The sequence below is a fragment of the Musca autumnalis genome, unplaced genomic scaffold (genome assembly GCF_047663935.1).
Source record: "Musca autumnalis isolate F117 unplaced genomic scaffold, ASM4766393v1 scaffold_2, whole genome shotgun sequence".
Classification (NCBI taxonomy): Eukaryota; Metazoa; Arthropoda; class Insecta; order Diptera; family Muscidae; genus Musca; species Musca autumnalis.
In genome coordinates this window covers 183,158,505-183,184,005 of record NW_027411755.1, presented here as the reverse complement: position 1 = coordinate 183,184,005, position 25,501 = coordinate 183,158,505, and the positions used below count along the sequence as shown (strand labels likewise).

The 25,501-nt window shown below is 38.8% G+C and overlaps 1 protein-coding gene across 2 annotated transcripts in view; it reads right to left on the bottom strand.

The window, feature by feature from the left end:
• Positions 1-2,539: 2,539 nt before the first annotated feature.
• ppk17 (amiloride-sensitive sodium channel pickpocket 17) overlaps positions 2,540-25,501 on the bottom strand; it is a 70,940-nt gene continuing 47,978 nt past the window's right edge. Inside the window, exons 1-7 of one of the 2 annotated variants that reach the window (XM_073965683.1) lie at positions 21,272-21,397; positions 8,632-8,791; positions 8,220-8,575; positions 7,463-7,596; positions 7,240-7,393; positions 2,839-2,952; positions 2,540-2,776 (exon numbers count right to left, since the gene is read on the bottom strand). In XM_073965683.1, the coding sequence (XP_073821784.1) occupies positions 2,630-2,776; positions 2,839-2,952; positions 7,240-7,393; positions 7,463-7,596; positions 8,220-8,575; positions 8,632-8,791; positions 21,272-21,325 (1,119 nt within the window). In that variant the 5' untranslated portion in view covers positions 21,326-21,397 and the 3' untranslated portion in view covers positions 2,540-2,629. Of the gene's footprint in view, positions 2,777-2,838; positions 2,953-7,239; positions 7,394-7,462; positions 7,597-8,219; positions 8,576-8,631; positions 8,792-21,271; positions 21,398-25,501 lie in introns of those variants that run through there. The other variant, XM_073965684.1, reaches the window with a different exon arrangement.

The window sequence follows — 25,501 nt, the reverse complement described above, 5'->3', positions numbered from 1 at the left end:
CATTTTTGCGATATTTTGTTTTTCGTAGGCAAGTATGGTACAAAAGCCCTATCTATCGATATTCCCCCCAAATGTTTGAGCTTTAATCCAATACATATTTTTGTCGGTTCAATCGCCCAGAATTTTGAAAACCCCCCTAAATACATACTTTTTTTTTGGGAAGGAAACTATTTAATCCACACAAGCTGAGGGTACATCTCGGTCGGCAAAACCGACTTATACTTTTTTACTTGTTTTAATACTTTTTCAACAACGTGGATTTTTAAAGAAATATTGTTTCAAGCCACCAATATGGCGTGGATTTTTAAAAATAATATTTTTCAAGCGGCTAGCAAAACGCTGGGTAGAGTGGCTTCCCCCACCCAGCGATGTCAGGAGGGATCTTCATGATCTACAGAGAGAGGTCTAAAGGTACAAACGGTAACCTCTAGATCAAAGAGCAGGCAGGCTTGGATAGCATTCATATGCATGTGCGCAGGCAGTATAAATGAACAGTGCGAATGACGTACTCGGAGATCACCCCCATCCATCGCAGTGCAGTGGTAAGCAAGTTCGCCTTGCTTTTAGGAGGTATGCGGTTCAATCCCTGACCAGAACATTACAATTTCGGCTGTGGCAAATCCATTTCTTAAGTTTTCAGTCATGAACAACTTCTCTGCAAGTGTTTTAGGCCCTGACTTGCTACAAATACGCAACCAAACTCGTGGCAGGTATAATACAATGCATCACCTTTAGGTGTTGTTTTCACGTCTTCCGCAATTCATAGTATATACTGTGTGGCAGTAATATCGGATTTGCACATCCGCAAGTGAGCAAACTTCATTCATACAGATCATGGTTGTTAACTCTTTTGCAGGTAGCGTCAACTCTAGAGGGTAGAAAGTTTTTTATAGTGGTGGGTTACTAACCCAATATCCAACCCATGTTCTTGTCGTTCTTATGGGTGAACGAACGTTAGCTCAATACTTTTAACGGTTGTTAGAGGCAGTTTCCCAGGAGACATCACGGGGTGGTCAGTGCATACTTAAGATGAAAGAGGGACCAATGTAAGGTCCTAGGCTTTGCCAAGTTAAAGCAGGTCAGGACAGTTTCTTGGATTCTTTCACCTCATACGTCATCCATGATAATATTATAAGTTTCTCTGCTATAGTATAAACTACAGCTTCTCTGTGACGAGCCCTAACAATCCAGAAACATCGCATGAAGATCCGTGAAATGGTTGTTCTTAACCAAGCATAAAGTTGTTGTTGTGACGGCATATGATATGATAGTTTATTTTCCGGCTTAATCTGGCTCGGACTCTATATCCTGGTCTAGAAATGTGGTTGCTTCGGGTTGTGTCCCATCTACAATACGGTGATTAGGATGACTCTCAGGGTAAGTTCTCAGGGTGGTGTTCTGACAACTTTAAATATTTTTCCATCGCGTTGCTCTTACTGTAGTCCTAACTATGGCGTCATATATGGTCACAAAGGCTTCCTAATCTGCACCTCAAGTTTTGCCTGCTGGGAACTTGAGGACCCTGTTCCTATGGACGACGTGAACTTACTGTTGAACGAAATTCCTTAAATCTTGGGTTAGTAGTCAAAAATCTGTTACCATCGATAGGGTCATTCAGATTAGAGGTAGTTTACACTATCTATCAATGTTATATGACACGAAATAAAAACATTCCATATCTACCCACGCAGGCAATGTGGAGACGTAATTTTATTAAATGTTTGCTGGTGTGGACACACAAAGTAAATTGCGTAAGGAAAATTCCCAATATTGCACATATTAGCGACAATATAACGATGAAAAATTGCATGTCATATGACATTTACATATAGTGTAAACTACCCCTTAGTATTCATATCCGCAGTCCATGTGGTGAAAAGAGTGGTCGTAGATTTAGTGGGAGATATTTGTCTGTTTCTCGCGCGTTAGAAGGTGATAAGATCCATTAAATAGGAATTCAGCTTTTAAAAAATAACATTAGGGAAGGTACCCGACACCAAGATCGTGGATGGGAATACATGTAGAGGTTAAACAGCTTCGACTTTTAGTTCCTGAATTCCACGTACAACTGGCTTTCAGACATATACATAACATATTATCAATGTGGTCCGATCGGTTTCCTTAAACAGCGTGGAGTTCTTGACAATGTTGAGAGATTTAGACAAGTCGTATAGTTATATCGTATAGTTAGTTCCGGTTGTGTCATCGACTATTTTGCGTGGAGATGGATTTTATCGCTGTTGTAGTGCTGTGCTGTTAACGGGACCAAGCGTGTCTGCTACGGGCCACACACTCGAAATTGGTCTATACGATTCACCTGGTATTCTTGGCTGGTTTCAGTATTTGACTTGGATTAATTTTAATTCGCGAGTGTCACCGTGGTGCGATGGTAAGCACACCCAACTTGAGCAATGATTGTACTTGTTCGATGCCCCTGTCAATCAACATCATATTTTTAACGATATGAGAGAAACTTCCCCTGTCCCTTCGGAAAGGTTTGTGAAGATTTTAATTCTACTATTATTATGGTGAAGTCGCATCTATTCATTATTTTTATTAAAAAAAATATTCAGAATTTATATTTATTAAAATAATACTTTTGTTATGTGTAATACACGTTCGTAATATTTTATAGACGCTCTTTGTAGATTGTGGCAATGTCTACAGTGGCATCACTATTTTCGGAACCCTTATCCATTTCTTCGCCGCCTTTTGAACGTTTCTCATGTTTACGTTGCATTTTCTTGATGACACCGCCGCACAATAGGAGAGTTATCTGTAAAATAGACGTTATCTTTAGTGCTGATAAAATATAGGAATATAAAGCCGATTACATACATGTTCCAATATACCAATTAAACCCAACACGGATAGTCCCAAAAGGAAACCCAAAGAACCACCAACATCGGCAATAAATTGCGTGGTATCATAGCTGGGACGTTCTTCCATCATCTGAAAACAAAAAAATAGCACACGAATTTAGAAAATTATACTTTAAAAAATAGGCATTCGATCGGTAGAATGAATGGAAGGGCCAATAAATATTTAATGAGTTTTGTTCGAAGAATAAAAAAGAAAATAAAAACATGGCGGGGTTTTTGGAACTATTTTCGAGGGAAGAATGGAGAATAAAATTATGGCATTGTAAAAGGGAACACAAACACTACCTGTAGTAAAGACCTTTTCTGTAACTTTTTAACAACTTTATTCATTGTTTATTTTATAAAAAATTCATTTGTTTGTTTTATTGTTCTTACAAACACAAAAGGAATTTTAACAACTTTTCAATCGATAAAAGTTAGAGAATAGGCCTACTGGACTTGGCTGCACTTTTGTGTCTGAAACTGTATTTAAGGGTAAATGTGTTGAATTTTTGTGGAGGTAGCATTTGGAGCATATCTTTGAACTTCATCTATCTTAGGTGGTTACCTCTTCATATAGTATTGTGGCAAACGGCCATTTTTTAAACATTGTGCTATGAAGTATTTACTTTTACACGAAGAAAATATATCGAAATCAGGACCATAAGGACAACCCTCGTTAAAAAGTTCACATGAATCCTGTAACAGCCCCTTAAACAGCACTAAATCGAACATTTTGAACATGTTTGGTCGAAATACTCGAAGAAGTTGTCCGATATAATCCGTCGTAAAAAATGGTTGAAGTTTGAGAGAGAGGCTATTATATACTCTACATGTCTACAAAAATATAATTTTCAATTCCTCTCCTATCGTTAGATATAAAGGTATTTGTAGGCAAAATTGATTGGTTCTATTCAGATGAACCGGAGTGTATTACAGATTGTGTCAATGTCAGACACTCCTTTCGATATGTTATTGTGCCACTTAGCCACTTTTGTTGGTCACCGTAGGATTTTTTAGAGCTTTCGGGTTATTATGCCAGGAAGCGTGGACTTGCCCACGAAAAATCGTGATACGAATTACAGATATTCGGTGGAAATTTCGAACCGATCCTCGAAAAGCCTTTAAAGTGAACTTAAGAGATAATTTTGTTATCCGAGAAATGGTACACGAATAAAATATTCGGTGTGAACTTTCTCCAAAATCATTATATCTGCTTCTGGTTCTTCTGTATATCAATTCAAATTCTGCAACCTGAACTTGCAGGCGATGGATGCAGGGTGGGAAGGGTTTAACTGTCTTCGTAACTGCATCAGCGTGAAAGCTTTTCGAACTCACTTGATAGACTCGTTGATCTAGACGTTCCATTTGTACCTTTGGATCTTTCTCCGTGAACACGATTGTGGTAGGGATGCTCAAGTATCGGTAAAATCTTCGCCTCTTCATGAAGATGATCCAATAGTGTCACGAGTGGACACCCAATTCCAGTCCTCAGGGCGGTTAGCGTAGCGCTAACAATTGCATACCACTCTGGTGCCACATAGCTAACCAATGACCGGGCTATTGCCAGCGACTTGAGAACCTTGTTCCGTTGCTTGCGCGGGCTACTAAGACATCCTATCGAAGGTTACAACCAATATCATGCGTAGTTTGAGATCATAACCAGGACACTATCGACCTATATGTTTTGGGGGAGCTTAATTTCATCCGTCCAGGTGATGAACAGTGTGGCAGTTGATTTAGCGGTGGACGTTTTCATATTTCCCAGATGGAAGAACATCACTAAGTTAGCTACGAGCACTATGTCACAGTTCGCCAGACATCACCATAGTGTCACCTGGTCTGACAAATGACATCACCTGGCAACCCGTCATTTCCATTGGATCAGACCATCTCCCCATAATTGTCTCCATCAGCAGACCACCCGATTTCATCACCTCTGAATGCCGCACATTCGTCAATCACGGGAAAGCTGATTGGCCGAGTTTCAGAGAGTTCACCAATCCCCGCTTTAGAGAATTGCCCAATCTTTCTGATGTTCGGGTAGCGGAAAGGACGTTCCGAGACATCATCAATGCTGCAGCCGCTCGCCATATACCTGCTGGTCGAATACCCGATGTAAGACCAAATTTCCCAGCAGAGGCGACGGGAGCATGATGAGCTTAGTCGAACCAACCCCGACAAACCCAGAGTTAGGGAGCTGATACTGGGAGTTATCAGGCTGGTCGGTGAACATAAGCGGAACAAGTGCTTAAATCATCTGAAGAGTTGCAACATTGGAGCCAGTATAGGTAAATTGTGGGCAACGGTTAAGTCACTCTCGAACCCCGGAAGGAGGTCCTGTCATCCTCAGTAACGTTGACTGACCCGAAGAGGTGTGCAAGTTACTTTAATCGACAGTTTGTCGAGCACCCCGAGAGTACGTCGCATTAGATCTCCTCCTGCCGAGGATGAACCACCACAGTTTACAATGAATGATGTTGCGAATGTCATCAGGAACGCTAAATCATCCAAAGCGTTGGGCCCTGACGGAATTTCCATGGTAATGTTGAAACAGCTGGATGAGCCGGGAGTGGAGTATCTCACTAAAGTTCTCAACCTATCGCTAGCCACGTTTATTGTTCCCGAAGTCTGGAAAATGGGCAGGGTGGTCCCGTTACTGAAGCTAGGCAAGGAAGCCCGCAAAGGGGAATCGTACATGCCGATTTCGCTTTTGTCACCTGTAGCGAAGACCCTTGAGGCCTTAGTCCTCCCCAGCATTAGAAATAGCTATCAAGTTACCGATCATCAGCATGGATTCAGTAAGCAGCACAGCACGACAACAGCCCGTACGCCATCTACACATATATTTGTCGAGGACGCAACCAGGAGCGGCCGTGTGATAGAACAGTGATGGTGGCGCTTGACTTACTGTCAAGCACTCCACTTTGCTACTGTCAAGCACTCCACGCTGTTTGAGGACATTGAGCAGACAACACTCCGGCCAAGCTTGAAACGTTGGATAGTAAACTATATGTGTGGTCGCCAGTCGTACGTGGAATTCAGGAACAATAAATCCAAGCCCGTAGAGTGAAATAGGGAGTTCCCCAAGGAGGGGTGATATCTCCGGAACTGTTTAACATCCACTTTTCCCGTATTCCGCCCCTCCAGACGGCATTGAGATCGTAACGTGTGGGGATGATTGTACGATCTTGGCGTCAGGTACCTACCCTGATGACATCTGTGAGAGACTGAACTCCTATTTAACCGATCTTACCACCTTTTTCCACGCGAGGAATATGCAGATATCCGCCACTAAATCGACGGCCACTATGTGCACCACATGGACGGCGCAGTATAGAAGAGAGTTGAATATCAGGGTCGATGGTAGCAGAATTCCGACCACAAACTGCCCCAAAATTCTAGGGGTCACATTCGATACCACTTTCACACGTCGTCCTCGCATGCCACAGCTATCTGCGATAAACTGAAATGTAGGAACAAGGTCCTCAAGTCCCTAGCCGACAGCACTTGGGGTGCAGATAAAGAAACCTTGTTGACCACGTATAAAGCGATAGGTCGGTCTGCGGCGCCAGTTTGGTACCCGAATTTTATAAGATTCAAATTTGTCAGAACGGCGCCATGAGAACAGCAACATGGTGCCTTCTCAAATCTACAGTGGACCATCTACATGAGGAGGCAAAGATTCTTCCAGTACGACAACATAATCAGATGCTATCGTTGCAGTACTTGCTCGAGTGAGAGCCATCCCAATCACCATCTGCTGGCCACCGATACACCCAGGCATATCAAGAAGGATATTCATGCTCTAGAGACGGAGGTCCAACAATATAGGAGAGAACCTCTAGATCAACGGGCATATCAGGCAGGTTTGAACAGCATCCACACGGACACAGTTGCTAAGGCCATAAGCAATTATTGTGTGAATGCAGTCATCGGAGTACATCCCCCTTCTATCGCAGCTGAAGAGCGTCAGCTGCCACGGCAAACCAGAGTAGTTTTGGCTCAATTACGCTCGGGACATTGCAGTAGCCTAAATTCCTATTGGGCAGGAATCGCACATTTTCAATTGTCCCGCCAAACCTACTCATTTAACTCCAGTGGATCTGTGGTTGCATCCCATCGAAGTAGCCACTTTCCTGGAACTGGAGATAGACCCAGAGCCAGATTGAACAGGAGAACGAACATACAAATATAATAATAAAACACTGTTACAACAACAATCTCCGAACTTGATCAGATTGGATATCTAACACTCGAGCGTGGAAAAGGAAGTCTAAAATCATAATTTCAATGTGGTACAGTTGTGATCGTAAATACCCGCCATAAGGTTGTGGTTATACAAACTTAAGAAGGCGTATCTCATAAAAATTCTTACCGATATCAATTTCGTTGTATAGTAAATATAGATCTGTGTGCTTGGTTCTATGTTTTTGGTAAAATTTTTACGATTCTGTATGTATGTGGAAAATATGCGCGATTCGCAGGGTTGGTCACAGTCGCATTCAGGGTCATCATCACTTTCATATACTCTGAAAGAAACAGAAGCATTGGTTAGGAACTTTTAATAAGAGAAACCAAGTAAAAATATATAGGCTTACCTTCCATATTCTCCAATTAACTTCATGATGGATTTATAGGAATTGCAGGAATGCAATGAGTTATCATTGTGCAACCAAGGTCCCGAACAGTTCGCATATTCACCAACTGCATTTAGAATACAACTTTCCCCACACTGGAAACAATAAAATAAAACTGTCAAAGTTATGTAAATAAAACGTTGTTCAAATGTAAATTTTGTTCTTTTTTATTGGCGCCCAACGTGGGGTCATCTAACATGACCACTCGACACCATCAACAGTTGGCAGTGGCCGAGGAGTAAAACAACTGAATCAAAAGCGATTCGTAATTTTTGGAACCATAAGGTAACGCTGTTGATAAAAGTTCAGTACCGTACTCTTCAAGATGACTACTGGAGCACCGCGTCAAACACTTCACACCCTTACCAATGGCAAGAATGAAAATTATTACTGGAACCATCATGAATACCATTCAGCATTTTTACGCCAGGGGGATCTGAAGAAAGTCTTCTACATGTATGGTTTGGACGTCCAACAAAACTACAGCGACGCCATCTTCAACCTCTGTAATTTTATTGATGTGTTAGCAGATTCAACAACCCATTAGCTCTGATGCAGTTTACCGGAGCAGATTTACCAACCCATCATTCCTAATACAGTCTACATGATCAAATTCAACAAACCTTTCTAAGAGAATGTACCAAACTTATTTCCAGGGGCTTACTACTTTACCTAGACAGAAACCCCCCTCCCCTTCCCAATATAGCTTAACATTTACCTTCAATTCACTATAGTTTTCATCTTTGTTACAGTATTGATATTTCGTTGCAATATTTGAAAAATATTGACTCTGCAACTTTATTTCGATTTCTTCATCAATATCCACAAAAACATACTCCACACGACCCGATGCCTTCATACTGACTTCAGTGAAATTCTCCTTAGGATCGTGGATGTATAAATGCCAGCCGGGTCGTGTCTCATAGATATCCAAGTCGACATCTTTCTTGGGGATATGATGCTGTAACATTATCGAATAGCCGGAATTTTTGGTAGCCCTCTTGAGGGCAACTTTTGGACGAATGGTATGACAGCGGCCACGAAAAAATTGGGTATTACTGGTGACCTCAACATCTGAAAAACGTTTTTTCGGTAAGTGAATTTAAGTATTGAAGAGAACATTTACTTACTTGATTTCAAAGAGTTCAGTCCATATTGATCGTTGTAAAAGGTCTCGCTTTGATTGAATGTGGAATTAATAAAAAATTCCGAAATTGGTACTTCATCATAGGGATACATATTCCAACAGGAACTGTACTTTGGATGGCTGCATATATTGCCGGAGATTTCCTAAAAGTAAGGAAGGAGAACATAATCAACTACCAAGCACACTTGAAACATTTCAGAGGGGCTTAAAGAGGAATGTCAATTTGAGGGTTTTAAGAGGATTTTAAGTGGATCCAAAAGATCACTACCCATGTCCTAATCATACTAAAACCGCTTCATCAGTGGATTTAAAAGGATAGTAACAATAAATACAGTTATCTACCAAAAAATTTAATATTGGACGAAAATGAGCCGAAAGAACAAAATGAACGATTTGTTTCATTTTGGTGAACCGAATTGATCTATCTGTGGATTGTACAAAATTGCCTCGGAGAAAATATCCAAAGGGGCTACCCCCTTAAAAAGTTCACTTTGTATTCCTTTTGGTACGTCTAGGGACAGAGACAAATTTCATTTTAAATTCCCTTCTTTTATCACGTCTAAATCCAACGGAGCTTGGGTTGTGTCGTTCGTGAACGAACTATTGTTTAAAGGAGCGATTCCTGAAATGAAAGAAGCGGAACCAAATACATACATATTCATTCATTTAGATTATCTCGTTCATTTCGCTTCTTTCGTTCAGACCTAAAAAGGTCTTCTTTCTATAGATTATGTAGAGGAGCTCCTCATTCCATTGTATACCTAGAAAAGTCTTTATTTCCATAGATGACGAATAAAGATGTAGTGACGGATATTTGCATATTCTTCGCGCGGGAAAATGTATTAATATCAATCAAATAGGAATTCATCCTATCACAAATTACGTCAGGGAATTTACCCGACACCATGATCGTACAATCATACGCATACGTAACGTCTAAGGTCGTGTAGATGTTAAACAGTTCCGGAGATATCGCCCACTTTGAGGAATTTCCTGTTTCACTCTATTGGACTTGGACTTCTTGCACATACGACTAGCGTTCATACATATAATTTGTTATACAACGTTTCTCTGAAGCGATGATTAGTGAACTCTCTGAAACTAAGTGCGGCGTTAAGAGGGGATGAAGTCGGGCGGTCTGCCGATGAGGGAGATTCTCTGACCCAAGAGAAACAATTGGTTACCAGGTGATGTCATTTTTCGGCCGAACTGTGATACTCTCCGTTAATTCTGGTAGGGGTGTCTTCATTGACCGTGCAAGTACTATAATCCTTTGGTCAGCCAGCACTATACTCCTCTGGTGGTTTCCAAGGACCAAAGGCCACAACAGACGGTGGAAGGTTATGACCTTCCAAAAGCGGGCCAATGTTGTGCCTATAACCTGTACTTACTTACTTAGCTAGCCCATTACAGAACATTTGTTCTATAGGCCGAACTAAGAAAAGATCTCCAATTCTCTCTATTTGTTGCTTCGCTTTCTGGAATACCGCTTAAACTGCTTACTTAAACCAAAGTAGCATCTGTTGGCCAATACAATTATTCTTTTTATTTCACAACTAATGTCGTTTGTTGTGTTTACGGAGGTGCCGAGGTAGACGAAGTCTTTTACTACCTCAATATTATAGTAACCAACTTCCACAGTCGGTCCGAGCTCAATGGACGCATTGCGCGTCGACACCATCAACTTGGTCTTCTCACCGTTTACCGACAGACCCACTTTAGCAGATTCTCCTTCGACCTTCATAAAGGTATCAGTTACTTCTTTTACTGATCGTCCCATGATGTCTATATCATTAGCATAAGCAAGTAACATGTGGCTATTGGTGTAGACGTTTACCTCTCGTATAACCTTTTCTAGCAGGATGTTGAAAAGGTCACACGAAATGCTGTCTCCTTGCCTGAAACCTCTTTTGGTACAAAACTCTTTCCTATTTTAACTGAAGATCTTGTGTCAGTTAGAGTGATTTTACAAAGCCGAATGAGCTTTGCGGGGATACCAAATTCAGACATTATTTGGAATACTTTTGAACGTAGCGGGCTGTCGAAGGCTGCTTTTAATCGACAAAAAGGTGGTACATCTCTTGTGTCTCCTCCAGGATTTGGCGCAGGGTAAATATCTGGTCAATGGTGGACTTGTCAGGTCTAAAGCCGCATTGGTATAGTCCAATTATTTCGTTGACCATGGGCTTTAGTCGTTCGCACAATATCTCTGACACTATCTTGTAGGGAATAGGGAGAAGACTTATGCCCCTATAGTTGGAGCATAAAGTCTTATATCCTTTCTTATGGTCGGGACACAGGATGCTCAGGTTCCAATCGTCGGGTACGCTTTCTTCCTGCCAGATGGAGCTAACTAGCTGATGCATACACCTTATCAGCGTGTCGCCTCCGGTTTTAAACAGCTCGGCTGGTAAGCCATCTCCTGCTCCTGCTGCCTTATTATTCTTCAGCCGGTTTATTGCTGTCGTTACCTCATCTTGGCCGGGTGGTATACATTCAATACCATCTTCTGGGATTGGATCTGTGGCATCATTGTCATCGCTACTATTGGATACCAGCAGATTGAAGAAATGTTCCTTCCATATCCTGAGTTCGCTATCTGTATCTGTTACCAGATTACCTTGCTGGTCTCTACAGGAGGATGTGCCAGTTCCAAAGCCATCAGTTTGATGTTTCCCTCTTTGGTAGAATTTTCGGACTTCATTCTGTCTCCTGTACTCCCGCTTTTCCATCTCTCTCTTTTTCCTGCGGAAAAGACGTTTTTCTCTCTCCTTTTTTCCCGATATCGCTCTCGTGCGCTACACGTTGCTACGGATTGTAAAGTAGTCATATATCATTTTTCTCTTCGGTAGCAGCACGACACTCCTGGTCATATCATGGATTTCTTGGTGGAGGTCTCTGGTATCCAAGTACTGATTTTGCGGCTGTTTGCATGGAGTGGGCAATGTTTTGCCATTGTCCTGATATGTTATCGGGACGAGGAGTGCTTTGATTAAGCAGTTGGGCCAGTTGAGTGGAATATGCTGTGGCTATCTGTTGTGATTGCAGCTTACCGATGTCCAACTTCCGTGTTGTGTCTGTTCGCACTTTGTTTGCTACTTTTAATCTGGTACGTACCTTGGCCGCAACAAGGTAGTGGTCCGAATCTATGTTTGCACCTCGGAACGATCGTACATCCAACACGCTTGATGCATGTCTTCCATCTACCACAACTTGGTCAATTTGATTTCTTGTTCTTTGATCTGGCGACAGCCAGGTGCCCTTATGAATATCGAGATGCTTAAATCTGGTACTGCTGCAAAGTCTATCAGCCTCATACCATTGTCAGATGTTTCACTGTGGAGACTGAATTTCCCGACTGTTGGGCCAAAGATATTCTCCTTTCCAATTTTGGCATTAAAATCGCCTAGTATAATTTTAATGTCATGGGCAGAGCAACGGTCATATGTTTTTTCTAAGCTCTCGTAAAAAATATCTTTGGTCTGTTCGTCCTTGTCTACAGTGGGAGCATGAGCGCAAATAAAGCTGATGTTGAAGAATTTTGCTTTTAATCGAATTGCAGCGAGTCTGAGGGTATATCTCTGTCGGCAAAGCTGACTGATAATGATTAAACTTTTTCTTGGAACTTTTAGGCAAATATCTCAGGATGTATGGACCTGCGCAAGAAAAAAAATTGTACCGCTGTAAAGGGAGCCGCAAGGACAATTTACTGAAACAAATTTCAAAACGATCCGAGAGGAGCTCTTAAACTTCACTTTATGCGAATTTTGTATGGGAGGTACCCAAAGGAGTGGGCAAATATAGTCCATATATGAACCCGATCTAAACCGAACCCTACGATGCGCAAAGTTTGGACCAAATCGATTGCTCCCTTCGAGAGTTATCGTTCACACCATTTTACAGACTAATTTTGAACTTTTGCGGGGGAGGTACCCGGAGGAGTGGATCGATATGGCCCATCTTCGAACTTAAACTAAGTTGGGACATAATATTACGATACCCAAAATGTGGTTCGAATCGGTTGATCCGTTCGAGAGTTATCGTGCGTACCAGCCAGCCAGACAGACGCACAGACAGACAGACGGATGGACTTGGCTATATCGACTCCAAATTGTCTGAAACGAATTTCGTCCAAACATACTTGGGAACTAAAACCGTTATTTCGATGAGGCACATTTTTGGTCGTATCAAAGTGTACACACCCTTTTCTAGCCTCAAGGCTGAGGGTATTAAAACAAACATAACGCTAATATAACAAGTAAGAAAATATCAGTCAGATATGAGATATACCCTCAGCCACTGACCAAAAAAAAAAAAAAAACAAGTAAGAAAAGCGTTAAGTTCGGTCGGGCCGAACTTTTTATACCCTCCACCACAAATTTCAGCCATTTCGGTGGATTAATGTGGCCACAACCTTCAAAATACCGAAATTCGGAAGGTACCGTTCTATGGGGGCTATATGATGGCGTGGAGATATACCTACAAATTTCTGGGGGAAAGTTTTATAGGCCTAAAGAAGACTAAATACCAAATTTCAGCCATATCGGTGTGATAATGAGGCTAAAACGTTCAAAATATCGAAAATCGGGAGATATTGTATTATGGGGCTATATCAACACGTGGACCTATATAAACATTTTATGGTAGAAATGTTTCTTAGCCTCTGGAAACACAAAATACAAAGTTACAACCGATTCTTTGGTCAAATGGGTCTAATACATTCAAAATCTATTAAAATGACGCGTACTTTATAAGGGGTCTTATATGGGGGCTATAGCAAAACGTGGACCTATATAACGCAACTTTGGTAGGAATGTTTTCTGGCCTATGGAGACACAAAATACCAAATTACAACCAATTCTGTTGTCAAATGAGTCTAATACATTCAAAATATATTAAAATGACGCGTACTTTATATGGGGCCTTATATGGGGGCTATACCAAAACGTGGACCTATATATCCCAACTTTGGTAGGAATATTTTTTGGCCTCTGGAGACACAAAGTACCAAATTACAACCAATTCGGTGGTAAAATGGGCCAAATATCTTAAAAATTCCTTAAAACGACGACGCGTCACGCGTCATTTTGTATGGGGGCTATACGAAAGCGTGGACCTACATAGCCCGCTTTCAATACCAAAAGTCCTACGTAAATATAACATATTTTCCCAAAATTTCATCAACCTACGTCAATCCGTTCGGACGCTAGAGTGATTTCCACAGACGGACAGACGGACAGACGGACGGACATGGCTATATCGATGTAGAATTGCACGCTGATCAAGAATATATATACTTTGTGGGGTCTACAATGATTATTTCGAGTAGTTACAAACGTAGTGACAAACTTAATATACCCCCATCCTATGGTGGAGGGTATAAAAAAAAAAAAACAACAAAACCAAAGACAATAATTTTGCCGTATATAAAATATATTGAATTTTTATCACGAGTTTGCTTTGCTTTAGTCCATATTCCAACCTGACGCATGACTGGATGAAATAATACGATGTGCAAAGTCTGCACCAATCAGAAACTCCCAGTGAGAATTATCTTGCGGATTTGCCATTTTGGTTGGTGCCGTCAGTGTTTCTTTGAACTTTTAGGCCAATATATCAGGAAGTATGGACTTGCGCAGGAAAAAAATTTTACCGTCGTAAAGGGAGCCACAAGTACAACTTACTGAAACAAATTTCAAAACGAACCGAGGGGAGCTCTTAAACTTCACTTTATCCGAATTTTGTGTGGGAGGTACCCGAAGGAGTGGACCGAAATAGTCCATTTTCGAACCCGATCTATATCTGGATGGAATAATACGATGCGCAAAATTTGGACCACAACGATTGCTCGATTGCTTTTACAGACAAATTTTGAACTTTAGGGGGGAGGTACCCGAAGGAGTGGACCGATATAGCCTATCTTCGAAGTTAAACTAAATCTGGACAAAATATTACTATATCCAAAATTTGTTTCGAATCGGTTGATCCGTTCGAGAGTTATCGTGCGCACCAGTCAGCTAGCCAGCCTTACAGACGGACGGATATTGCTAAATCGACTCCAAATTGTCTGAAAAGGACTTCGTCCAAACATTCTTGGGATCTGAAACCATTCTTTCGATGAGCCACATTTTTCCCTCGTTACCATAAATACTGAGGGTATACAAAATCACATTTTTTTGTACTTTGATCACACATACAAATCCTAAAAACCTCCACGTCTTTTGGTCCTCCTAAATAAAAAAAGTTTCCTTCAATCTTTTGAGCCACCAACAATCGACGCTTTCTTTCGTTTTTGGGTGGAACTAAATGTCTTTAAAAATTCATGAGTCTTTATTTTTTTTTGCATCAAAACCTCGTAAAATTGTTCCTGCCCTTCTATCTAAAAGTCTTCACCTCTAAGCCGCCCTAGCAATCTTTTGGTGCATCTTTAAATTTTTAAAACCGAATTTTCTATCTTCTCTTTGTCCAAATAAATATTAAAGAATACACGATTTTCGTAGATTGTTTGGTTGATTCACTCTCTGTATTGCGGATGATGCTCTGCTATCAGTTTCAACTACTTAAGGAAGCACTGAGGTTGATGTACAGAGTTCAAGTTGCTCAAGAGGAATGAACGAATTTATTGAATTTTATTCTACTTAGCTTCACTTTTGAGAAGCGACAAAGTCGTTTAGTCATGTATGATGAAATTTATTTATTTATTATTTATTCATTTCAAAGCCAAGCCAAATGGCCATATGTGGCTAGTATACTACAATAAATACAATGTACATTTCTTAAATGCTAACAATAATTTAAAAAAAAATTAAAATTAAAAATAAATTGCTTTGAATGACATCTACTCTGGTTTTAAAATTTATAATTAGAAATATAATTTAATTAATTCATTTACAAAGATAATTTATGAAAAAAAAAATCAGCTACTCTCAAATAGAATGAATGAAAAAAATATCAGTTCATAAGGATAACTCAATTTATGTTAACATCAAACGTTAATAAAATTAGAGATTGTGTTAAATGTTGTTGTTGTGTTAAATTAAATGATTCATAAACAACAAAAATATTATTAAAATCAACATATAAATACAAAGTTGAAAATACATATTTCACAAAGAAGAAACACAAAATTTGCCTGGTGAAGTTTACTCAAGTGAGTTCAGGTGTCGGATGAGATTTTTTCGATATGAGTATTGAGATGAAATAAAGATTCTTAAGCCAAGCGGGAGAGAGTTATAAACCCTAGTTACTCTTACGTGGAATGAACGCAAACGCACAAAATTGGAGATAACGTTGGAAAAATAAGTTGCGGATTTCGTATGTGCTTCGAAAACTTAAAAAAGTTTATCAAAAAAAGAGGACATTGCAATCGAAAAGTACATTCTAGAAATCTTGTTACATAAGTGGCGACATGTTCTCGCACATGCAAGAAATATATGTACCTTATTACCCTATTAAAAGCCAGTCTTATCCTTTTCGTTAAAGCAGCAATGGTTCCAGTGTATATTTCCACACAGTATAATAATACTGGCATTATAAGGGCATAAATTATATTTTCTCTTATTTTCACTGAGATATTTAATTCCAGATTATATAATTTCTTGAGAATGAAATTTATTTTAGTAATAAGCAAGTTTATATGGTCCTCAAAAGTCAGATGTCTGTCCAAAATTATACCTAGACATCTAATACTGTTTACAAATTCAATTTCAATGCGATCAAACTTGACAGAAATGCCAACATCATTACGGAATCCAAAATACATAGCTTTTGTTTTAATTGTTAGTTGATTAGACTGTAACCAATTAGATAACAAGGACATTGATAAATTAATAACACTTTGTAAAACATCATAATTTCCCAAATCGGATTTAAAGAGAAGCTGCACATTGTCAGCGAAGACAAAAGGAATGCAGTTAGATGTAGATATTGACGAAAAAAGATCATTTGTAAACATTATAAATAAAAGCGGACCGAGTACTGACCCTTGGGGCACTCCTCTCGAAACTGGTAAAAGGTCTGAAGAACGTCTATTACAGGAAACATATTGATACCTATTTTTAAGGTATGAAGCCATCAGGTTACAAGCTGAATTCGTAAATTGAAAATAGTTATGTAGTTTATTCACAAGAATTGTGTGTTCAATCCTGTCAAACGCCTATTCCATATCAAGGGAAAGGAGATACAACATCCATGTTGGCTAAGAATACTTCTTATATTGTCAGTTAGACCAATCAGGAGTGAAGTTGTACTTCGGTTTCGCCTGAATCCTAACTGACAATCATGAATTGCAAATGAAAAAGTGAGGTGTTCAATAATCTGAGACTTCATAAGGTACTCAACCATTTTTGACAGAATAGGCATCATAGAAATAGGTCTATATGAATCCGAAGAATCGTTTTTGCGAATGGGTATGATTTTTCCAACCTTCCATAAAGTGGGACACACAGAGGTCATCAAAATTGTGTTAACTAGATGTAGGATATGAAGTTCCACATAAGGCCAGATTAACTTAATGAATTTTAAAGTCAGACCATCTGAACCAACAGCTTTTGACTTAATAAGAGAAAATGCATTCCGTATATCTATGATATCCACAGAATGAAACGAAAAAGTTCCAACGATATCCGAAATAATAGAGGGACGTTTCTATTTTGGAATGAATAAAAAGACTCATTCAACTCATTAACATCAACGTCAATAATATCTTTTTCCCTACCAACACCATATTCTTTCAGTATACCCCATAATTCCTTCGTTGTTTTACCTTCAAAAAGCCTACCATGAACTTGGGCTTTAATACCTCTTATAATCCGTTTTGCCTTATTTCTGTATCTACAGAAGTATTTCCAATTTTCAGAGCTAGGATATAAGTTGTAGTTATTCCAAGCAAGGTCTCTGCATGATAAGCAACGCTTAATCTCTGGATCATTAAACCAGGAATCCTTCCGTTCATACGTTATTTTACGTCTGAGTGTTGGAAAAGAAGAGTTAACACTGGAAAAATTGGAATATAGAATGTCCAACTGTAAATCAACATTGTTTGTTAAATACATATTCGAAAAATCACATGCCATTAAGGCTTCTTCAAAAAATAATGGGTTATTAGTCTTCGAAATATGCAATGACACAAAAATGAAAGAGTGGTGTGAAATTGAAATTGACTGGAATGCTGAAGACTGCCACTAGAAGATAGCAAAAAATAGTCAATAAGAGATGTGGAGTTATGTACAATGTCATAGTGAGTAGGGATTGAGTTATGGGCTGTAGATAAATCCAAACTTCTGCATATATTTCTCATTTGAACTGATTTTTGTAGGTCAAACAAATTTGTATTACAATCCCCCATCTATACAACATTGTCATACCTCACTATCAAATCGGACAGCTGCTCCTCAATAACTCCAATACGTCCATGGGAAAGATACACTGTACCAAGCAGAATCTTATTACTACCAATACTCAACTCTGCGAAAATATATTCCATTACACCATATAATGAACCTCTAAAGACAATTTTGTGTTTAATCTTTTCTGAAACATATATGGCAACACCACCACTTCTGCGTTCTGGCCGGTCGTTTCTATGACAAACATATCCGGGTATGTTCACAACGTTGTAAGATATGTAGGGTTTCAGCCAAGTCTCACTCACCCCCACGCAATCTAAATAGTTCCCTTCCAAAATATCCCTGATTTCATTAATCTTAAATGCATTTTTGTTGACCTTAAAACTTTGGCAATTAAAATGACCTATGTTCAAGTTATCCCTATGATTCCTTAATGCAGTTTTTAGAAAATTATTATCTCTGGCAATATTTATAATAATTTTTATGTGCGGAAATATTAAATAAAATATGAATAAAAAACAGCTAAAAATTATAAGATAGTAAGTAGTGCACATATACATATATCAAGTCGACAAGACGGGTGTTGATGTGTTGCTCTCATCTAAAATTTGCGCACACTGATCAATATCCAATTCCTTACACGAACCATCAAGCATAAGAACTTCAACCTTAAGTTTATCTGCATTAAATAATTTATAATATTGTATCTTTCCTGTAGATTTTAGTTTTTTTGCAAAGATATATTAGTTTTGAGGAAGTCGCATTCAGGTGGTCATTCAGAAATACTCTGTTCCCAGTATCATCACCAGTAATATCGCGCAAATACAGCGGGGCTCTTTTATGATAATTTGCCATTAAGGTGTCACGAATGAATACTGAGTTGAATTTTATTAATACAGATTTTCCATTTAAAAAGTAACAGCAGTGCTGTATATCCAGAGGACACAACTCCAAACCACAAATAAGGTTGTTTTTTTAAGCCCGATAGAACTTGAAATTGTAAAAAATAACACAAAAAATTAAATTGTAATCAACATTTTTTTATTCGAAAGATCAATACGTGACATTAACATTTGAAAATGATTTCGGGCATATGGGCACCGCGGCTGTTCTTGACGAAGTGCATTCTGGACGTCCAATTTTTGGCCACTTTTTCGAGCACTGCTGGCCGTATGTCACGAATAACAGGAACAATGTTGGCCTCCAAGGCATCAATTGTTGCTGGTTTATCAGCATAAACCAGTGACTTTACGTAGCCCCACAGGAAATAATCGAGAGGTGTCAAATCGCACGACTTTGGAGGCCAATTGACAGGTCCACTTCTCGAAATCAACTTATTGCCAAATTTTGATTTCAATAAGTCGATGGTTGCGCTCGCCGTATGACACGTAGCGCCATCCTGTTGAAACCACATCTCCTCCGGATCAATGTCATCCATATTTTCAAACAAACAATCATTGATCCTGGTGCGGTAACGATTTTTGAAGAAATAAGGTCCGATGATGCCACCAGCGTGAAAACCGCACCATACAGTGCATTTTTCTGGATGTGATGGAGTCTGTAGGGTCTCTTGTGGATTGGTCTCACTCCATATGCGGCAATTTTGCTTATTAACAAACCCGTTAAGCCAAAAATGCGCCTCATCGCTGAACAAAATTTTGCGATAAAACAACGGGTCGAATCGTAGCGTAGTTCAAGCGTGATTCTATGCATGATGATTTGTATACTGAAACAAATAAAAAAAAGTTTCATCAAAATTTAATTTTTTGTGTTACTTTTTACAATTTAAAGTTCTATCTAGCTTAAAAAAACACCCTTTAGAAGCAATCCTTAAAACCGGTTGTCTGAGATCTTTAAATCCATCAGGTAATCCATTTACCACAACATTTGCTCCATTCAGTCTTCTTTGCATAATGTCCTGCTGGATATGCAACTCCCGTATTTCATTATAATGAAAGGCATCTAAACGTTTGGCCATATCATAGCAGTTTTTAAGCTCTTGCTCCAATTTCATTACATTAGAATTCCTTTCCTCTCGAAGAACATCAATTACGTTTAACATTTTTTCCTCAAAAGCTTTAATCTGCCCATGCAGTTCCTTCTTGAAATTCTCTTGTTGGTTCTCCAATGATAAGCTAAGATCATCTGTCATGTTTATATTTTTATTCGACACAGTAAGCAAGGAGGTACTGCATTGGTCGTGTGGTAGAGTAGTGCTATTACTAGAATTACCTTCTTTTATTTTTATGCATTTTTCACATTTGAACAAAAATTTTTTGTTTTTATACAAAAATGCATGTTGCTCTCTTGATATTTTTAGACAATTAATATGGTAAAAGTCATCACAAACTGAGCAGCCTATACTATACCCAGTCACAGAAATATTGCATTTAGGGCACTTGTACACCTTTTTTTTGGGAGCCATAATGATATGTTGGGGAGATGTAAACAATAGCTGATAAACAAGAAAATAGCAGCAACAAAGCAAGAGTAGCAGACGGAACGGAATACTCAATGATTAATTGGAATATCGGGCAAACTCCAGAGTTTGTCTACAATTCAACGACAATTGATGTTCAGTGCGAAACGAGACTGCAAACATTAATCATCAATTTATTAAAAAATTCTCCTTTTTTTCTTTCTTTTTCTTCCTCTTCTTCTTGAAAGAACAACCACACGTATGATGTAAGGTTTTGGATGTTATTAAAATTTAGTTCATATAAAAGCCACACAAACTCCAACAGTGTAATATTCAATTAATTTCATTTTATAACACTATGCATAAATCATCTACTATTTACTGCCTTTTTATCAATATTTAAATAATAATTTCCGCGACGACCGAAATTTACATTTTCGCCATTACAGGGTTGCCAACCAATTTTAGTAGTACATAGATGCTTAAAGTAGTAGTATTAAATACATATATTTACAGAGGTGTATTTTTTGCTGTTAACTTTAAAAATGTCAAGATCAAACACAATAGGAAATATAAAAAGCTATAAAATCACAATGACAAAAGTACAACAGCTTAAAATTCAAAATTAATAAAATCCTTTAAAATCATAAAAGTTATCCAAATCTTTTCGTCTTTAGTCCCATCCATTTTTTTCTTTTATAGAGATTTAAAAAAAATCTTATTTCTTTCCTTAAAGGATTTCTTCCTTTGGGATGGGATCGAAGTAAAAAAATAAAATTTCCAACTTTCATTCGTTTTTTGGGACAGCTATATCTTAAAATGCCTAACAAAATCTAAATTTTTTTAATAAAACTTACCGTTAACTGGTCCTCTTTGTACGGAGGTTCACGACATATGGTTACCGCTGGCATTTCAATCGTTTCATTTAAATTATAATATGAGTGGGTGGATATGGGAGGATTATCTAATTTCGAGAAGCATTCATATAACTGAAAAAAAAAAAAACGAATAAACGCACACACGCAGAGAATACAATTCCGTTAGATTATTCCACCACATTATCCTTTTAGTATTCCACTCTCTCTCTCTCCCTCACTATCCTACCTGAACAATGACAATAATACAACAAACAAACAGCACAACATAACGAATTATTTTGGCAGGATCTTTAAATAGCCAAGCTCTTAATTCCGACCAATAACCCATAATGCGAATTAAGCCCACTTACAACCGACAATTTAGACACTACGATTCACACTGAATTGCAAAAACTTCCAAAAACAGACATTACAATTTGTCGCAATGAGGGCGAAATTGCTGGCTGGTAACATCTTGAAAAAGTTCCCAGGCCCATCAAGGCGATAAACACTGCCGTTAGCTATGCAGGTGATGGGCGATAAACTTGTTGATTTACAAACCATTCCCTGATAAGAAGGACCTGATAAGAAAAACATGTTAACGCGGTTTTGTTAACAACAATTATTTGAATTTGCCAAGGCAAAGATATGGGTTGCGATTAATTGCTGTGACAGCAATAGAGCTGGACTGAAGTTCTCTTAGAAAAGCCGGCGGGTTAAAAAAAAAACATTTATGAGGCGTATCATTGAACCCCAAAAGGAACATCATGTTGGGTTCTGGAAAACAATTTTTGGTAAAAAATGTTTATGGGTGTTGTTGTTGGTGTAATTGTTGTTATCTTTCCATGTTTATTAATTCTTTCACAGGTCATAATTGTTTTGCTGCCCTCGGTGTAATCTCCATGAGACAGGGTAAACATTTAGAGGATATTCACCTGGTTGAAGTGAAATTTATGTTCTGCTGTTTTCCCATAAACAATTCTAATTTGGAAAACATATTTATAAATGTAATCGAATAGGATTTCGCTTCAAAACAATTGGAAGACGGTGATGGAGTGTTTGTAGTGGCAATAACATTTATGTATATAAATAGCATTTGAAGATGTATATCCAATTTACATAAACATTTTGCTTTAATTTTATAACACCAGAAAATTAGTTGTTTGTCTATTTGAATATTTCATGGTCTTTCCGAACATGATGACTGGCCTTTAGAAGCCATATCTTCTTTACGTAAGACGGCAGATATTTTATAGGAAGTTCTATTGGAATAGGTAAAACTTATTGAAATAAGAATACGAATGACATTTTAAAGGAAGTTCTAATGATCGTACATATCAAGTATAAAAACAAGTGTGAAAAGGCTATAGTCGGTACGGGGCCGACTATGTGATACCCTACACCACTACCTCTGTGCATAATCTTTTCACTCGAAAACATTTCTTTTAGGGAGATACGAAAGTTTTCACCTATCTGGCTTTTATATCAAATTACTTAAGTCGAACTGAACCAAAATAATTTATATTTAATTTTATATTTGACTACTATCGACATCACCAACATCAATATGCTTCTATCTCTGTGAGAATTTTTTTTGATGATCTGATCAAAATTCCGACCTGTAGTGTGATTGCAGAAAAAGTGGAAAAAAGGGATGCATTACCGACTATTGCGAGATCTCTGTTATTTGACCACCTACGCTAACCTACTTTACATAATTTTAAAGATGGGATTTTCTACTTTTTTAGTCAGGCTTTGCTTTTAGAAGGTCCCTTAACCAAAGGTGTGATATCCGTCATTATTATTAAAATCGCAAAAATGAAAAGTTGGGTTCTATTAGCGACTATTGTGATATCTTCGTTGTTTGAACACCTACGACAACCTACGTTACTTCTTTGTAAAGGTGATATTTTCTACTTTCATTGCTTCATTTTGCTTTTTGTATACCCCTTATAGACGCTGAGATATTTGCTTTGGAATAAAATGTTGACTTTTTCTCCAAATAAATTTTTTGCTCATTCCGACCCCTAAATATTATCCGACCATCACCAAAATCAATAAGCTTCTTCCTCTGTGAGACCTCCATCAACTCTCGAAATTTCGTGACGATCCGATCAAAATTGCGACCTGTAGCGTGATTACAAGGTTTAGATGGACAGACGGACGGACGGACACACATAGCCAGATCGACTCAGCTCGTCGAGACATTCATTTTGGTATATGGAAGTATGGGTCTACGACCATTATTTCGATGCGTTACAATCTTTTTGGCCAAAACCAACTTATAATACCCTCCCCACATAGTGGTGTAGGGTATAATGATTAAGGGAAATAGTATAACGGTTATTTACTGTAACATTATGTATTGTTATATTTTTGTTATACCCGCAGCATTTACCCTTTGATACGATGAAAATGTGCCTCATCGAAACAATCGGGTATGTTCTGAGACACTCTTCATGCCTCAAGCATTTTGTTCACCCCATTTACGTTTTTTTCGAGTATTTTATGGGCGGACTAGGGTGTACTTACTTTACTTACTTAGCTGGCTTTTTTACATAACATTTGTTCCATAAGCCGATCTAAGAAAAGATCTCCAATCCTCTCTGTTTGCTGCTGTGTTTTCCCAATCTGGGGTATGCAGCTTTCTGATGTCTCGTTTCACTTGTTCGCTCCAACGAAGCTTTGGCATTCCAGATTTGCGTGAACATCCATGATGTTGTTTGTTGTGTTTATGGCGGTGACGAGGTAGACGAAGTCCTTTACTTCCTCAAAATCGTAGGTACCAACGTTCACAGATGGTGCGAGATCTGTGGACGTATTACGCGTCGATACCATCAACTTGGGTTTTATCGCCGATTACTGCCAGACCGACTTTAGCAGATTCCCTTTCGACTTTTGCAAAGGTGTCAGTTACTTCCTTTACCAATCGACCCATTATGTCAATGTCGTGGGCATAAGCAAGTAACATATGGTTGTTTGTTTATACGAGTATTGTTCCAATTCTTTTGATCTTCGAGTCTCGTATGAACTTTTCCAACAGGATGTTGAAGAGATCTCACGACAGACCGTCTCCTTGTCTGAAACCTCTTTTGGTATTAAACTCTTCGGAGAGCTTATTTCTTATTTAAACTTATGACCGAGTTTCAGTTAATGTCATCTTGCAAAGCCGAATTAGCTTTGCTGCGATACAAAAATCAGTCATGGCTTGGAACACCTTTGAACGTATAGGGTTGTCGAAGGCTGCTTTATAATCGACAAAGAGGTGAGGTCGATCTGCATTCCATGGGTTTTTTCCAGGATTTGTCTCAAGGTAAATATCTGCTCAATGGTGGATTTGCCCGGCCTAAAGCCGCACTGATTGGGTCCAATTATTTCATTGACCATAGGCTTTAGTCGCTCACACAATATTCCAGATACTCTCGTATATGCAATAGGGAACAGCCAGCCAGGTGCCCTTATGAATATCGAGATGATTAAATCTGGTACTGTTAACTACCATGTTTTTGCAGCTGCAAAGTCTATCAGCCTCATTCCATTGTCAGATGTTTCACTCTGGAGACTGAATTTCCCGACTGTTGGGCCAAAGAAAATCTCCTTTCCAATTTTGGCATTAAAATCGCCTAGAATAATTTTAATGTCATGGGCAGGACAACGGTCATATGTTTCTTATAGGCGCTCGTAGAATATATCTTTGGTCTGTTCGTCATTGGTGCAATGGTATGCACACCGTGGTGCAATGGTATGCACACCCGCCTTGCACGCAGAAGGTCAGTGGTTCGATTCCCCGGCCAGGCAACATCGAACATTTTTCAACGGTGGCAAAATACCCCTCAGTAATGCTGGCGACATTTCCTGAGTATATCAGCCTTGAAAAACTTCTCTACAAGTGGTGTCTTAAGGCACGCCGTTCGGACTCGGCGATAAACAGTAGGTCCCATATCATTGAGCTAATATGAATCGGGGTGCACTCATTGATATGAGAGAATTCTCCCTTGTCCCGTATGGGATGTTGTGGAACAATGTTTTTTTTTGTTCTGTTCGTCATTGTCTTCGGTTGGAACATGAGTGCAGATAAAGCTAAGGTTAAAGAATTTTGCTTTTATCCGTATTGCAGTAAGCCTTTCATGGAGTGAAGCTGGAGGCCAGATGTTTTAACTTCCGACTAACTACAAATCCGCAGCCAAACTCATGCTTTGTGTCATGGCGGCTATTCTCGTAATACAGTGC